The 17,073-nt window shown below is 40.6% G+C and overlaps 1 protein-coding gene across 1 annotated transcript in view; it reads right to left on the bottom strand.

Moving 5' to 3' along the window:
• Positions 1 to 4,939: 4,939 nt before the first annotated feature.
• Positions 4,940 to 17,073, bottom strand: part of MARCHF6 (membrane associated ring-CH-type finger 6) — a 75,143-nt gene continuing 63,009 nt past the window's right edge. Inside the window, exons 23-26 of the mRNA XM_061189129.1 lie at positions 13,841 to 13,930; positions 11,819 to 11,951; positions 10,701 to 10,836; positions 4,940 to 7,915 (exon numbers count right to left, since the gene is read on the bottom strand). Of these exons, the coding sequence (XP_061045112.1) occupies positions 7,825 to 7,915; positions 10,701 to 10,836; positions 11,819 to 11,951; positions 13,841 to 13,930 (450 nt within the window). The 3' untranslated portion in view covers positions 4,940 to 7,824. The remainder of the gene's footprint in view (positions 7,916 to 10,700; positions 10,837 to 11,818; positions 11,952 to 13,840; positions 13,931 to 17,073) is intronic.

Raw genomic sequence — 17,073 nt, 5'->3', positions numbered from 1 at the left:
CAGATGGCAGTTCAAAAGCCACTTAAGAGTTTAGACAGTGGGCAGTTTCCAGCTAAAAGAAGATTCTATTTAACTTGTTTTCCAAAGTAAGATAGGACGGTTGAGCCAATCTAATTGGGTCTAGGAGAAAATAAGCTACCTTTTCCGATACAATAGTTTTGGGTCCAAGGGTAGGAGAAACTGTTCCATTCTGGTGGATGCTGACCAGGGCAGCGTACGTGTGAATCCTACCTAGTTTAGGGGTCTCCTGGCTGGCTGCTGCAGCTGCCCTTCACACCCACACTGAATGAAACAGGCCCTGAGACCCACCTCCCCTTGCTCACCTCTAGACACGAAGGTGAAGTACTAGAACGAGCTGTCTCCAGGAGGGGCCAGTGACAAGCCCTCCTTCCTTCCCTAGAGGTATCAAGCCCCAAACACAACTTCTCTAGTGGGCAACTTGCCTACCAAATGAAGACACACACGTTTACAAATTAACAGCATTAGCAAAAGTGAAAATGGGCACTATTTAATGTGGTTGACGATATGGGAAAACAAGGAATCTCATACACTGATGAGAGGAGTGTTAATTATTACATTTGGGGGCAATTTGGCACTTTAAATATGTTTGATGATTTAGCAGTCTTACTTCTAGGAATTTATCCTACAGAAATACTAGTAAAGTAATATGGACAAAAATGTTTACTATAGCATGTAATAAAATGGGTTAACCAATTGCCTTTCAGAAAACTTAAATCATAATCTTATCCACACAATGGAATACAATACAGCTAAAAGTTTTAAATGGGATAGCTACTTATGTACTGACATAAAAAGATGCTCAGAAATATAAAGTGAAAGAAGCCCCCTGCAGAGCAGCCCAGGGCACATACCACCCGTGTTGATAAGAGCATCAGTGAATGAATGCTTATGCAGAGCACAGTCTGGACGCAAACACCAAGCTGACAGTGCTCACCTCTGGAGGATGGCTTTCAGGTTTTATTTTAACCATATATACATTATTTTGATTCTGATTCATTCATTTACTTACCCAACAATATTTATAGAACGCCCAATATGTCCCAGGACTGTCTTGGAATACAGTAGTAATCCCCAAATCGTTTTTTTTTTTTTTTTTTCAATCTCTGGAGCTTACATTCAGGTGAGGGAAAAACATGCAAGTATAAACAAGATAGGTAAACTGTACAGTACGTTAATATGAAAGAGAAAAATATAGCAGGAGACAGGAATGCCCAAGTAGCTACAATTTCAGATAAGCCTCCCTAAGAAAGACATTTTAGTATAGAAACGAGGACGTTGGGGAGAGCTTGGAGGAAGAATATTAAGGCATGGCAAACAGCAAATGCAAAGGCCCTGAGGTTTGACCTGTTGTGGAAAAGGGGAGGCTGCCTGGAGCACAATAAACACAGGGGGTGATGGGGCAAAGGGTGTGAACTTGTGAAAAGTTCTGTTCTGATTGCTTCTATCTTCTAAGTGAAATAGGAATAAAAATCATCAGCCAAAAGTCAGGAAGGTGGAGAAGGTGGCACCTTGAGGAAGAGAAGGTGTGAAACGGTCAAAGACAATGTATGAACATATTACTTTTTAAAATTGAGGTGTAAGTTAACATTCAGTAAATTGCACAAATTTAAACTGTACAGTTTGGTAAACCCTGACACGTCAAACCAGAGCTCCATCAAGATAGTGAACACATCCTTCATACACATGCGTCCTCCCCGCCCCGTCTCTTCACATGCCTGTGAAATCCCCCCACGTCCCTCCTTGCCAACCCCTACCCGCACTGATATGCTTTCTAGATTGCTGTAGGTTACTTTGTATTTTCTAGAATTCTATATAAATGAAAAGCACACAGTACACTTTGTTTACTTCCACTCAGCATCATCATTTTGAGATTTGTCCAAGCTGTATATACGGATAGTGAATTGCTTTCTGTTGCTGAGCAGTATCTCATTATATGGATAATCATTTATCCATTCATCAGTTGATGGGCACGAGGATTGTTTCCAGCTTTGGGTTAGTACAAATAAAGCTACTATGAACATGCACGTGTTTAAGTCTTCATACGGACTTACATGTTTTCTTTCGGTAAAGAACTAGGAGTGGTAAGTAAACAGATTTTAACCTTTTAAGAACTGCCCAGCTGTTTCCCAAAGTAGTTGTACCATTTTACATTCCCTCCAGCGGGGTATGCGAGTTCCAGTTCCTCCACATCCTCACCACCACGTGCTATGGTATTTTTAGTTTTAGCCATTCTAATGGGTATGAACGGGTATCTCATTGTGGTTTTAATTTGCATTTTACTTATGGCTAATTCTGTTGAACATCTTCTCATGTAATTTGCCGTATATATATATATATATATATATATATATCTCCTCTTCAGTGAAGTATGTTAAATATTTTGCCCATTTTTAAAATGGGCAAATAGGTTTTCTCACTACTGAGTTTAGAGACTTCTTTATTCCGAATGCATTTTCTTTATCAGAAATGTTTTGTAAATATTTTCTGCCACTCCATGGCTTGTCTTTTTTGTTCTCTAAACATTGTATTTCAAAGAGCAGACAGTCTCAATTTTGATAAAGCCCAATTCATCAAATTTTTCTTCTATGGATTGTGCTTTTGGGGTTATAACCCAAGGTTGAATATTTTCCCCTTTTTCTTCTTCTAAAAGTTATATAGTTTGCTGTTTTAACATTTAGGACTGTAATCCATGAGTTAATTTTTACAACTGTTGAGATATGGATCAGTTTTTAATCTTGTATCTGAAGGTCCGATTACTCCAGCACTATTTGACTTTTGCACCTTTGTCAAAAAGCAGCCATCTGTATATGTGTAGGTCTATTTCTGGACTCTCTATTCTGCTCCATCACACCTTTGGATTTGTGCAGCTAGCAGAAGGGACTGCTCCATTTAAGCAAAGAAAGGAGTGAATGAGTGGGGTTCTCGGGTATGAAGCTTCTCGTCCTAAAGAAAAGTTACTGAACAAACATGGAGAAGCAGAAAGACGTGGCACTGTTACATATGTAAAGGAAGAAATTTCAAAAAGATGATTTGACAACGTAAAGTGGGTTACTGCTGTTGACATACGGACAGCTGTAGTGCCACGTGGGACTGAGCAGTAGACTGCAAGAGGGTGAAAGAGGAACTGTGGTGTGGGTGTGTGGGAGGGGTGCCTGTATACACAGAACAGGACTTGAGCACCACCAGGTCATCACAGACTCGCCCAAGGTGGGTCCTTTCTCTGTGTTCCTTGTGGCATTTTACTCATACCTACAGTGGAAGCTTTTGCTCATTTTTCTGTTCTTTTCCATTCTACCTGGGCTCCTTGAAGGCAGACCCCATACCTCATTCTACTACAGTACCAAGTACAGTGCTGGAAACAAAAGAGACACCAAAAAAAATGAGGGTGGGGCTGGGGGGAAATCACCTCCTCAGACCCTCATTTCACTCGTGATGTTGGCTCTGTTCCCAACAAGAGTGGCTGCAAACTGCACGGTGGGAGGAGGGAATTCATGGCCACTTTCTGAGATTCACCATACAATTTCCTTTGCTATAAAGTTTAACTTCACAGGTTACACATGCCCTATGGATCAAATAGCATTTCACCTACCACCACTGCATTTGAAATAAATAAAAATGCACTTGATTTTTAAAAAATCACAGAAAAAGCTTTGAACCTATAAACAAAAATTAGAAACAAAAGGATCTCTTCACAAAGGGCACTTTAAAAACCTCAAGCAATCCTTTCCTTCTTCTCTGATACATATGATCAGTATGTGAAGTGGACTTTTACTCTATCCAAATCTCCATCTAAAAGACAACCTGGTGAAACTTTATGCTCAGATCTTGCAGTGGAGGCGCAGAGCTGGGTGGCATCCTGCCTGTAGCACAAGAAGAAGGGCTTTGCTCTTCCCAGTGAGGATGGGCTGTAACCACAGTGGAGGGAGAGAGGGGGAAGGTGCGTCTTCTGCAACTATACTTTCAAGTTCCTACTTAGAATGGAGGGGCTATAATCATATGTAACTTGAGTTTTTTCTTCCATAATTATACTTTTAACAATCTGGATTATCTGCCTATGCCAACTAATAATGCACATTTCATAATTCTGAAGCAATCTTGCAACAAAGCAAAAATAAACAAACCAAAAAAACTAGGCTACAACTAACGTTTTTATTCAATTTTTCTCTCAACTCAGAAGGCAACAACCAACCACATAAAAAAGGGAGCACTTTAGAATATATACACATAAAGTTGGTCTGGGGATCTAAGGTGTTTAATAGAAAACTAACATCCCAACTAAGTAAATGTTCTATTTATTGAGCTTCTACAACAGTCATTTCTAGGCCTTATGGTCATTACATTTTCATTTAAGGTACTATATTAATTTCATGACTACAAAATGAGGCACTCATACAAAATAGATGGGAATGAAAACAGACGTGTCCTGTCTTATCTTTATGTTGTATTAAATGCCAAAGATATTGTTGGGGATTACCTGAAAGAAGCCCTTACTCGTGATGGCTGTTTTATTGATTAAAAAAATGACACAGGGCAGTAATGGACTGAAAGGAAAACATCTGATTGAGGGGCACGTTAATTAAGTAGATACAAGGAAGTTAGAGCATCTCCACAAGTGAGGCTTCCAGTAACACCTTTGTGGTAAGACATTTGTTTTCTTCTTGATGGCAACTGATAGGTAACATTCTAAAGGAGTATTTTAAACATAATCATTTAATTTTACAATATAAAAAACTTATCATAGTAAGTAGAGAGCTTAAAATACTCAATCCTGAAAATGAGAGTAAGTAGCTCACTTGCAACGTTTAAAAAAGTGCCAGTGTTCTTACATTGGTGCAACATTCTTCAGAGTGAGTGAGTGGGTGAGTTGAGTGTGTGTGTGTGTGTGTTTCCAAACGCAATACAATGTAGAAATGTCCAGTGCTTCACTGTTTTGTCTTAAAAGTCATCAATTCAACCTAAATTCAAGAATTACACTTTAATAGTTGCATTTTGCCAATACAGAAAGGACATATCATCTAAGATCAAATCATTTGAGAAAAAGTTCTTCTCTATTACTTGAATAAGGGAAAGAAAAAACACAAGACAAGAATCCACAGTAATAACAGTTATATTAAATGTTGAAATAAAAATTACTTTTCATTTACATCTGGAATTGAGATGTCCAATCTCCACTGTTTCTCCAGAGAACAGGAAAAAAAATCACCTAAAAACATGGAGCTTCTTTAAGGCTAGCTATACACAAACTTCACATTGGCATTTTTCTTCAGTTTTCATCTCAACTATTAGTACTTAATAGTTTAAAAATCAAACAGAATTTGCTAATAATGAACGACTGCATACTTCATACTATGACCATTTGATAACTGGTCATGTAAAACTAACCCCAAATGTTGATTTGTCTTCAATTTATAAATAGTAAAAATAAAGCAAAAAGGTCTTCTTTCCTAATTAACTTCCTTGAAGACAGTCTTAGCCCAATGTAAAATGAAGCAAAACTACACTATTTTTTTTTTAATTCTACATGAAGAAGGGCAGCAATACTAGCACTTTCTGAACTAGAAGTTTTAAATATTTATAAGACTATTGGTTAATAATAAAATCTTGATGCTACCCAAGTAAATAGTATGCCAGCAAATGCTTTCCTTATGAAAGTATTCACCTTATTGAAAAAAACAGGACAAAGCACAACTGAAAAACCAGGGGAAATCCTTAAGTAAGACAAGATAAAGTGATCTGCCAGTGAAATGGAGGGCAACTTTTTGGCCATTCATATATATACACACACACACACACACACACATATATGTATATTATGTTGTTTTTTGTTTTTTGTTTTTTTTACAAAATATCTGATAAGGTTCACTTAAAATTTTGTACAGTAACAATTTTTAATCTTTTGTGATATCTGCCTAGTTCTCTTTCTGGTAAAACAGATAAATGTGTTCCAATAACTTTATATCAAGATCTACAAATTCTCTGAAAAATTAAAAAAGAAACTTAAATTAACACGATCAAGTTATATGCCCAATTTCATATTTTTCTCCCAAAGAGAACAATTGATATAGACATACACCATGACAAGTGGCATTATGTTTAAAATGCTCCTAATTTTTACAGTAGGACTAAATTTCTAAGTAAAGGTAGGGCTAGCAAAAACCTTATTTCAAATATGAGAAAGGGCTACTACAAAGTGCCAAAAACTGTAACACTGAATCCTATGTCGAGCTTTTTTTTTTTTCTTTTTTTGATACTGATGTTTTAAAGTAATTACTTACCACTTCAGGAAAAATTGTTGAAATATAAAACAACCAGAACATGTTGCTTTTGATTTTGGTAACTTATGTTTGGCTGACTCTCATGTTTTAAAAATCCTCAGATTTAAGCCTATGGGTTTTACTACTATATGGAAATTCTTTTATGGTTTCTTAAGATCTATGCTGTCCATTTTCTCTGAGAACTAAGTTATCATTCAAAAACAAACACTACCCTTACAATATACCATCACCATTAAACACTTGGATCACGTGCCCAACCATTCTGTTTCTCTAAACTTCTAACTTGAAGCTTTGGTTATAAAGGAAAACCAAGTTTCTAAGTGTTCTGCTTTCTGAGATTTTACAGCATGTTTCCAATGAAATACATTCTGTACTCCTATGTTAAAAGGCCAGCTCAGCCAGCTTCCTTCTGGTCAAATAAAATCAAGTTGGTTTTATTTCTAGTTTTATTCTGTAAACAAAAAGCTTTGGAAACTCTGGAGAAATGCACTGCCCCTAATCCTCACCCAATGATGCACTAACCAGCAGGACCAGGGGTTCTAACCCGTCTTCTCTAATGCTGTCAATCTAAGACCACAAACCCCATCTACATTTGACAAACATTTCAGTATGTCCTTATTCAGGAAGATGCAGTATCACTGGTGATGTTATTCTCTAAGATTTATGATCTTGCATGACTTTTGGCCACTGCTGACGAAAAGACAGCTGTGTGTGGGAAAAGGGGGCTGGAGGAAAAATCTTCTTTTGGACTTTTTCTTTTCTCTAAGTATAGACATGCCCCTAACAAGCACAAAAACCCAACTCCCAATGCTGATCACTAGGAATATTAAATTATCAAAATTAAAAATAATTTCCTCACCTAGCACAAGATACTATACAATATTACAAACACAGACACATGAAAAAAAATCAGGCAGTAGAAAATGTACAACAGCTTTGGTGTTATACAAAATAACTTCCAAAAACGATTGACAGTGAAGCACAAGTTCATGTTTTCTTACAACAGACACTCCACTGTTGATTTCTACTTGTTTCCTTTTACGTTCTTGGTAAGGTCTGAACAGCCAAGACAGAATGTACAGTTCACTTAAATAAGAACTGCTAGGAACACCAGGACATTGCATTCCAAAAGACGTCATTAAAAAGTCTTGCCTCTGCACTATGGCTCTGTGGCACATTTCTTGTCAGGATCACAGCAGGTCCAAAATAAAGTGACAACTAGATTTAATAAATTAATATACATTTTGTTTGAAGATGTACAATGCACATTCTGTTTAATCCAAGGTTTCAGGGTATCCAGGAGCTTCTATTTACACATACACAGACCTCAGACAGCAATGGTGTCAGAAGATGCAGGAAGGGCAGCAGAGCCTCGCACTGCTGCTTGCTGAATGCTGAAAACCCAAGTCAAACACCCTTAACTTAAAAACAACGCTGAGAGATCACTGGGGAAAATCTCCAAAGAGAGAAGTCCACAAAAAAGGACACGTAAAGGCAGGGGAAGGTCAAGGTAGTTGAGACAACCACTTTATTCTTGGGACGACTGTGGAGGCGGCGGCGATGTGCCTTGTTTGCCAGATTTCCGTTCATAGTTCACGAGGCGTTGGCCCACAAGGTACCTAGGTTGTTAAAAACAGGGTGGTTACTCTCTTATGTGATCTTACTTACTAAAACATTCTTCCTTAGAGCAGCCAGTGATACATTTTTTAAAATGTAAATCAGATCACTTCACTCCCACTTAAAACCCTTCAATAGGTAGGTAGAACGGGAGGTCTAGAATGAATACCGGCAAACAGCACAAAAGCAGGCATCTCATAGCAAAGGTATGGGTTTATGGGAAGACATGAGAGCAGCACAGGTCAGAAGGCCTCAGATGCTGTGCAGTGGAGTACAGGCTCTGGTCCACAGGTGAGGGGCCCTCATAAACTGACTCTTGGAGGCCAGAGGTAGGTAAGGTAGAGTAAACTTATTCAGGGGATTTATCTGTTATGGATCATATTTTACAGATCAGGTAAGTGGACAGATCTGAAGAAATGGACTGGAAATATGATAATCAGAAAGCTGGGTAGGGAGGAGAGTAAAACCTGAAAAGCTCTAGTTCTAAAGAAAAGGAGAAATCAAAGGACAAAGATTTCAAGGAGGTCAAAGGGAGATGGCACAGAAATGACTGTATGCAAGTGACTGACACAAGGTAAGGAGCTTATGGTCCAAGAAAGAGTATTAAGTGTTCCTAACCTATGAGAGGTGATGGCAAAGGGAGCAGGACTGCAGAAACGGAGACAGAAGTGCCTGTGGATGGGACGACAGGGCAGGAGTCCTCCACCAGGACACGGCGTCCCCGTGACGCCAGCAGGAGCTGGGGGAGCAGCAGTGCTGGGCCGCGCCGACCGTGGGGGAAGGGCCCGGAGGCGGACCCGGGGGAACAGTGGGCGACAACGCTGCCGGCAACAAGCTGCGGGGGGTGGGGGCGGTGTGGGCGACGGTTTCAAGCGGGCACGGGGACCCACTTGGGGCAGCAGTGCAGACCAAGACGTGCCCAGCAGGACTTTACACATCTGTGTAAGAGGAGGAGAGTGAGGCCAGCACGTGACAGGGCTGCCAGGGAGCTGGGGTCTCTGAGGCCCAGTTTGCTCTTCAATAAAATGAGAACAACAGTCCTATGATTGCTGTAAGAAACAGAAAGCAGGCAAAAGCCTCGGTAACAAAGGCCTGGCATGTGTGGAGGGCTCTGTGTGGCAACTTTTATTTTTCACAGTGACTTCCTCCACCCTGACTTCCATCTATCACTTTTCTGTCGACATACAGGTCTCATGAGGTACTCTGGCAGTTTACGCCAAGTAGCTTAAACTTCACTTCTTAAAACATTCCACTAACCCTACTGCTTCTTCATCACGAGCTCTCAGTTTCATCCCTTGTCTTTCTGTCTTCCTGATTCTCTTCCTGAAGTTAATCATTCCTTATCCCACTGTCCCCCAACCAACCGGTGTTTTTTCAACTTGTGAGGATTCTGTAAACGCTTTGAACAATGACAGCTGAGCAATATCTGACATGATAATACACATGGCACTACCTGACACACACGTAATCACAAACCACATCAAGATATCAAGCACAGAGAGAAAAGCAAGGTAAACTTGCCCCAGACCGAAAAGTAACTCAGGGGCAGAAAAACGAGACTCTGAACCCATAGCCAGTTCTATTACCCCAGCAGCCTCCCGTGCCCCCGGCGCACACGCACACACGCACACTCGGCACCTCCTCAGGATCAAGCCCTATGGCAGATACGCTGTGGATGTGTAACGGCGAACAAGACATGCCCTCTGTCGAGCCCGGGTTCAAGGGTTTTCTGCACGAAGCAACGGTGGGGAAAGATAATAGCGTGCACTGGGCTGCAGGCAGCTCCCGAGGGTGTGTCTCTTTTGCGCTGTTGCCGGACTGACTGCGCCGCCAAAACAAGCGAAGTGAGGAAAACTGACTTTCATCGCTGCAAGCCCCTCCCCATTCTTTCGTGGTTGACAGAACTTAATACTCTGCCTGCCTAAGCATTCTAGTGTTTATTACCATCAGTAAGTGCTTTGGAGAAGCCCTGACTGAACACTCTCTAAACTTCATTCTTAAAAATATTACTCTTAAAGAGCCCTCAGAGTAAACGAGGTGACTGTATAATCTGTCGCCCAAAGCCGGCACTCACGAGTAAAAGGGGGCACTGTTAGTAATGACACGCAGGCAGCCTGTGTAAACTGGGACTCTCCCGGGCAAACCAGGATGGGTAGTTACAAACTTACTTCCTCTGTGAGGCGCCATTAAAGCAGAAGAGGACTCAGCCTTCCATTAGGACATGGAGGGTCAAATGGCTGCTACCCCAGAAGGTGTTTTCCTTGGCTGTTCTCAATTTCTCAGAGGTCAGGTCGCAGAGTTTCCTCAAAACAGAGGGTGCCAAACGCTTCTGCAGTAACCTCACAGCTTCTCTCAGCAATGGTCACAGTAACCCAATGGCCCTTGGCTGCAAGAAGGGCTTAGGCAGGCACTGCTAATTCCTAAAGCAGGCTTCTTATTTTTATCTAAAACTATTTAATATATTGTCAGACCAAAACACTTGAAAACAGACTGAAAATTATGTCAAATGGACATTAAAAACTCTTCCTCCCCAAACCAGTTTCTCCCAGTCTTTTTCATCTCCATAAATGACAACTCCATATTTCCAGTTGCTTGACCCAACCAAGTCCTGATAACCCCCTTTTTCACATTCTACATCCAATCTGTTAGCAAATCCTGTCAATTCTACCTCAAAATACGTCCAGAATCTGAGCACTTTTCCCTCCTGTGATTTATCACATTAGACACAATAATTAAGAAATGAAACATCTTAACAAAAAGCAGCCAGACAAATGAAGCTAGACTTACTTGTCATTTTTAATATGTTCATAAAGGCGCTTAAACTGGCGGACCTGGAAGGACAAGATTCCCATCAACACCACGACCATCAGTAAAAATGGATAAATCCGCCGGTGGACCAAATTTTGCATTTCCGCAGTAACACCTGGAAAACCAAAAAAGAAAAACTCTAAGTGTATAAAGGATGACAGTGAAGTGAAAGTACGTCCTTTTCCTAAGAAGAGGGGAGGGGCGCTTAACGGAAACTCATCCTGTACGAATGGAGTGAGGCAAGGAGTGCCGTCAAGCTGGAGCCAGTCCCAGCTAGAGGAGGAGCCTTGCGAGCTACCCCAGGAGCTGGACTGTGTTCTCAAGGCACAGAGGAACCAACAAAAGGATGTTCATCACAAAGGTGAGAACAACGAGATTTATTCTTCCGAAAGGTCATTGTGGCCGCAGTGTGGAGAATGAATTAGCGGTGGAGAGTTCAAAACAAGGAAACCAGACAAGAGGCTGCTGAGGTTGAGGTTAAGGTGAGAGCTGAGGTTCATCTCAACGTGAGCTGCGGGCAAGGGCTCCAAAGATGAGAGAATGCGTTCCAGAGGTCAGGTAAGAGGGACCTGGAACCCAGCTGAGTACGAAAAGCAGAGAGCCTCAGGTGACACGGATGACCTTCAAGGTTTCTGACTTATACAACTTGTTGGATGATAATGCTAGTAACTGATAGAAGGAATTCAACAGAAGCAAAAGATTTGGAGGGGAAAACTCTGTGCTTGTAATTTTGAACATATTGCTGGCTTTAAGGTCGTGTGAGAATTCTTCAGTACATAGCTAATAATGTCTAGATGTTAAAGTGTCACAAAGTAGCATCTCCTCTTTGGTTTTTCTTTTACGCTAAAGGACATTTTTTAAATGTCAATACTTTCTCACCTGCCTAGGGAAAAATACCGTACCAAAGTGTTTTATGATCCTCATCTTGCCCTAACTAGTGATATCTAAGAAAAACAGTCTTTTAAAATCATTGTTTTAGCTGCATTTATATTTACAATAAAGCATTTGGAGCCAGGCAACCTCTGATACCATAAGTGACAAGAATGTAATGATGTGAATAAAGGTGCTCTCTCAAGCTCTCAGCCAGCATTACCCACCAAGTAAAGGAACGACGCCGGACGCGATGACATAAGGTACACACAGGGAAAGCAAGAGCACAGAGATCACTGGCGCTGCCAGTTTCCGAATGATATACTGAAGGTCAATGTTCCGGATGCCATTTGCGTAAACCTGAAACATAGGGGTAAAAAATGAGAATAAGGATACAAGACAAATTTCTCCAGGTTAATAGAGCAATCTCTGCTGAATTCAAGCACAGGGAGCTGGATCTACCAGCCCAAAAGATTCAAACTTGTTATTTTTTCAGAAGTCAAGGCAAATTCTGGAACACAAACGTAAGTATGGTGTTCCTTACACTTTGCAGTTAACTCTGCTAAGAGATAAAATAATAAGATGCTAATCTAGAATAATAATTACACTGGCCTTGTGCTATACGATACCAGATGGCATCCAATAATATTAGTTGAAGACTACATAACTTGAAGTAACTTCATACATAAATTGTGTAAGAGTGACCTGTGTTACTACTCAAGATTGCATTCATTTTATCTGAATATAAGAAAACATTATAAACAGGAAGCATGTTTCTAAAAAGCCTGTATAAATCAAATTTCAACAAATCGAAAGGTATTTTATGGAACAATTTAGTATGAAAGAATTCTACAGTGAATTTTTTTTTTAATTCAAGAATTTCTAAAATATTTCATCTCATCTAGAAAGTTCTACGGGATAGTACTGCAGAGGAAAGAATGGATGGAAGTGGGGAAATCTTGGGAATAATGGAAAATAAAGATGGTATACAGAAGGAGACAAAACAGCAGAGCGTTGTTTGTGTTTTTCCCCCAGCACTTCAACCTCTCCTGGCCCCCAGTCACACAGTGTGGTGCAACTCCAATCCCCGGGTGCCTCGGAAGTGGGCCAGAGCATTCCAATGTGAATGACAAACAGGCTTACTGCTCCACAGGTCCCCTTCTGACCCCCCAAAATCCTTTTAACCCAAATGCATTTAAATTAATGCAGCAAGGCATCCCGGTGTTTCTCAATCATTTTACTTAAACTTAGACAAGTGTATGAGAAAGAATGCATCAGAGAGCAAAATATTATAGAGATCAACAGTGTTTCACAGCCCCCAGCTGTAACTACATGCTAATTCTCCACAAGGGTCAGAGTCTCACCTGGAAACTCTAGGGTGGACTGGTCTGTACTCCTATCGTGAATGGACATGCTGCCACGCAGCCCGCACTTGAGAGATGCATGCAAACACACACCAATTCCCTGGCTCTCCCCACCCTCACAAATCTCCAGGTACAGAAATTTTTGGATGAGTTCCTTGTGCATACTGGGCTGAGAACTACTGTCTTTATTTCCTGTGCATCAAAAGGAGGTATACCTTCAGTGCTACAAAACTGTAACACCTTATTAATTTGATGCTGCCCTAAGGACAAGAGGGCTGTCCGTAAGTCCATTCTCTAGGTAACCAAAACTTAAAAGTACCAAAATCTACTATGTTGGTTACTTTGGAAGAAATCTTCCTAAAATGAATTATCCTACTTCCTAGCCTTATTATCAAAGTACAGAAGCACCATCTATCTTTTTCAAGGTTATCACCTCAATGACCAAATTTTGTGATGGCTCCATAACACAAAACTGTCTTAGGTGTACGTAGCTAAAAATATTCCCAAAGAGCTCTGCTTTTTTAAATCTATTTTTTCCTGCCATTTTCGTTATTTATTGCCTTGAACAATAAACTCTTTTCCTTACTACAGGCTTACAAAACCAATTACCAAGCCTTCATCAGAACTCCTCTAAAAAAAAGCACATACGCTAAATTTTGCCTTTACTTTAGTCAGGGTTCTAGGTACTTTAAGCTACTGGTTAACTTTCAGATAAGGGAAGTTTTAAGAGTAGCTGATGAAAATTCATGGTGATAAGAGTAAACTGCCTTTCTCCTTAAAAAAAAAAAAAGAAGTTACATATGCTCATTAAAGAAAATGTATAAAACTTAGAAAAGTGGGAACGTGGAAAATAAAAAGAGAGTCCCATAAGCCGAACTTGCTTACCTGCTCAATTACAGTTTTCAGCCACCACTGAGGACCCATCAATGTTATAGCTGCAATGATTTTGGCATGCAGGACTCCAAGTGCCCAGTCCTAGGATAATAAAAATCATTTATCAGATTTTTGTTTGTTTTTAGCAATAAACCCAGCACAGAGGCTATACAATTTTCTTGCATTATTAACTTCAAAACAAAAGTTCTGTTGGATTAGTAACAATTTTACAGCAGAGTAAATACGCTGGAAAATCCAGGGAATTTTTCCCCCAACAGCTCAAGTTCAATATTTCTATCAAAACTCATTCTTGTGTCTTTCCAAAAAAAAAAACAAAATCTACATTATTTTCCCAAGAGAACTAAAAAAAGTGTTTAGTGGAGATCTCAACAAGCAAATAAATAAAATAGTGCCCTGATTTTATTTCATCAAACCGTCCTTGGGCTGTTACTGGTTTGGGCTCCTGAAGGCTCAGAGCACTTCTAGCCGGGTGCATTCGCAGTTCTGCTGAGCTGTTACTAGGACCTCCCCAGTCACACCAAGCTCCTCACTGTGCCTCTGGCCTGCCCACCCCACTACCCACCAGGCGGCCAAAGGGATCACCACTCCCACTGCCCAAGTGATCTCTTAAAGTGCAAGTCAGATCATTTAAGGAGACCTCCCTGCTTACAACCCTGAACACGGCACACAACGTCCTTCATAACCTGTTCTGTTTATCTTAAAAAATATATATACATGTATGTTTTAAAAGTATCAAATGACATTTAAATCTATTCTTACATTAAACTGAAACCTTTCCAGAGAAGGCCGGAGTCCTCTGTGACCACCAGCCCAAATCCTGATCCCTCCCCACCAATAACCACTGCTAACATTTGGTATGTACCTTCCACGTTTGTTTCCTTATGCACCGATCTATGTCTATACCTGTATGTCCCATAGGAAATATGTAGTATCAGTTTTATATGGATTTTGCTCATACTGTTCTGTTCCGATTTTCTGGTTTGGTTGGTTGGTCTTCCAAAACATCTTCAAATAGGGTGGGAGGTCGATGCATGCACTGAATTCTTGCATAACCTCAAACATCACTCTTCATCCTGACAGACGAATGGCTGAATGACATTTTTTCTAGGTATAAGAAGGTTGGGTTTTGTCCCTTTTATCTCAATGGTCTCTAAATGTCCTTCTACCTTATGGTTTCAGTGCTACAAAGTCCACTGCCAGTATGCTTTTTTTTGAAGCTTGTGATTTAATTCAGAAATTTTACCAAGATGTGCCCAAATATGTGTTTTTCTCATCAGTTTTCTTTTCACCAAACCTGATGAGGTCCTTCAACCTACAGATCAGTTCTTTCTTCAATTCAGTTAAAAATGTCTCCTATTTTTGTTTCAATGTTGTCTCCTACTTTTGTTTCAATGTTGCCTCATATTTTCCAAGACTCTTCCTTTCCCCTCAATTTCCTATTCTTCAGTTTTGCTCTGTGCATCAGTCTTCCAGGCCTCCAATCTGACTAGCCACATCTTTAATTCATTTACTGAATCTGTTTGAAATCCACGCTATGTAACATCGCGACGATTTCACTCTGTTTTATGGCTGCTGTTGTGCGTGCATGCCCACATACCCCTGTGTTTTTATTCTTCTATTTGGATGCTCACGGCTCTGCAAGCAGTTCTCCGTCACCGGGCATGTGTTCTGATGGTTCTGCCTGGCCTTCCTTTCTGTGGCTGCTGGGCCCCCCTTACATAAAACATGTGTTATTTTTCTCTGTTGGCTCAATGTGGTTCAGAGGCTCAGACTGAGAATATCCTAAAGGGCTGCAAAAGGATCTTTTAGCCTGTTAGACCTCTGGGATAGCAAGCCAACAATTCCCAAATAAGAACATGGAGAAAGCCTCCTTGCTTTTTCTCTATCCTTCCAGGCTCACAAGCAGGGAAGATTCAACCCACCAACTCAGCTTTCTCTTGGCCTTTGGGAGTCCAGAAGGCACCAAGTGAGGTTAATGTTCGCCTGAGGAGGTCCACAGATCACTGAGGTTCCAGCTCGTTCAAGATCCACTGCTTTCCAGTCCTTTCCCACAAAAAAAGACATACCACACTAGCTCCTCTGCTAGAATTAAAGAAGAGCCCAGCCTCCCAGAGGTCTGTAGTCACTTGACGCAGGAAAGGCAAGCAGCTTAGAGTCAGGGATGGACAAAAAGCAAGCTGTTCTCTCAAACTTTGGGATTTTATCCAGAATATTAAGGATACCATGTTGCACATTCTGTTTGCAACTTGTGTTTTTCCCCTATTCAAAAACACGTCTGAGAGCTATCTATATCAAAACATATAGCAAAACAAAAATACAAACAAGCAAAGAAACACACAGCTCTACTTCCTTCTTTTTAATTGCTGCACTGGATTCAAAAGCAAAGATATATCACATTTTATTTAGTCATTCTCTATTGATGGACATCTGGGTTGCTTCTAACTTTTCTGACATGGTAAAAAATTATATAATAGCAGAACAACCCTGTTCATGTCTCCTGCACACATGTAAATGTTTCTTTGCAGGATATTCTGAAAAGTGAAAACTGATGGGTCATAACATATAAGCATTCTTAAAACTGAATAATTTCAAATAATTCTCCAAGGTCACAATGTTGGGCACTGACAAGACCACCAGGAACACAAGTGTAAGTGAACAAGCTGCATCAACACTCAATGCAGTGAGGGAGAACAAACAGCATGGGGAAGTTGGAGCCCTCAGTACAAGTGTTAGGAAAGGCTTATTACAGTTTCCTGGCTTGTGTGAGGTGACTTGGGGAGGATTTAAGGAAGCAGGGCTTTGCTCTATTCCAGATGCTATTTAGAAAGTACAGGTAATCTATATTTGGGTATCTTAATAAATCTTATCCAGAAGAAGGGACAGGCTGAGGCTAATCAAACTGTAGTTGGAAACAAAGGAGCAGCCAATCATGTCAGCCAGGGTACTGGCATGTTTGGGCATTTTTGTGGTTTGGTCAATACTCATGTTTTGCCTGCGTTCAGACATGATTATGGAGGGGTCTTGAGTTTGTCTTGATCCATCATGGTCACAGAGTGGCCTTGTGTGATGCTGATGTTCCGTCAACTGTTCACATTCAGCAGGAGGCCTAGCTCCTGGACCTCAGGGGCTGTTTTGCTCTTTTTCAGTGCCGCGTACTGCACAACCTCAGGAGGCATATACCATCTGTTTGCCACATCTGCAGTGATCACTTGGGTTACGGTAGC

The sequence above is a fragment of the Eubalaena glacialis genome, chromosome 4, assembly GCF_028564815.1.
Source record: "Eubalaena glacialis isolate mEubGla1 chromosome 4, mEubGla1.1.hap2.+ XY, whole genome shotgun sequence".
Taxonomy (NCBI): Eukaryota; Metazoa; Chordata; class Mammalia; order Artiodactyla; family Balaenidae; genus Eubalaena; species Eubalaena glacialis.
The sequence above is the reverse complement of the archived record's forward strand: the minus strand, read 5'-3'. Positions and strand labels throughout refer to the sequence as shown.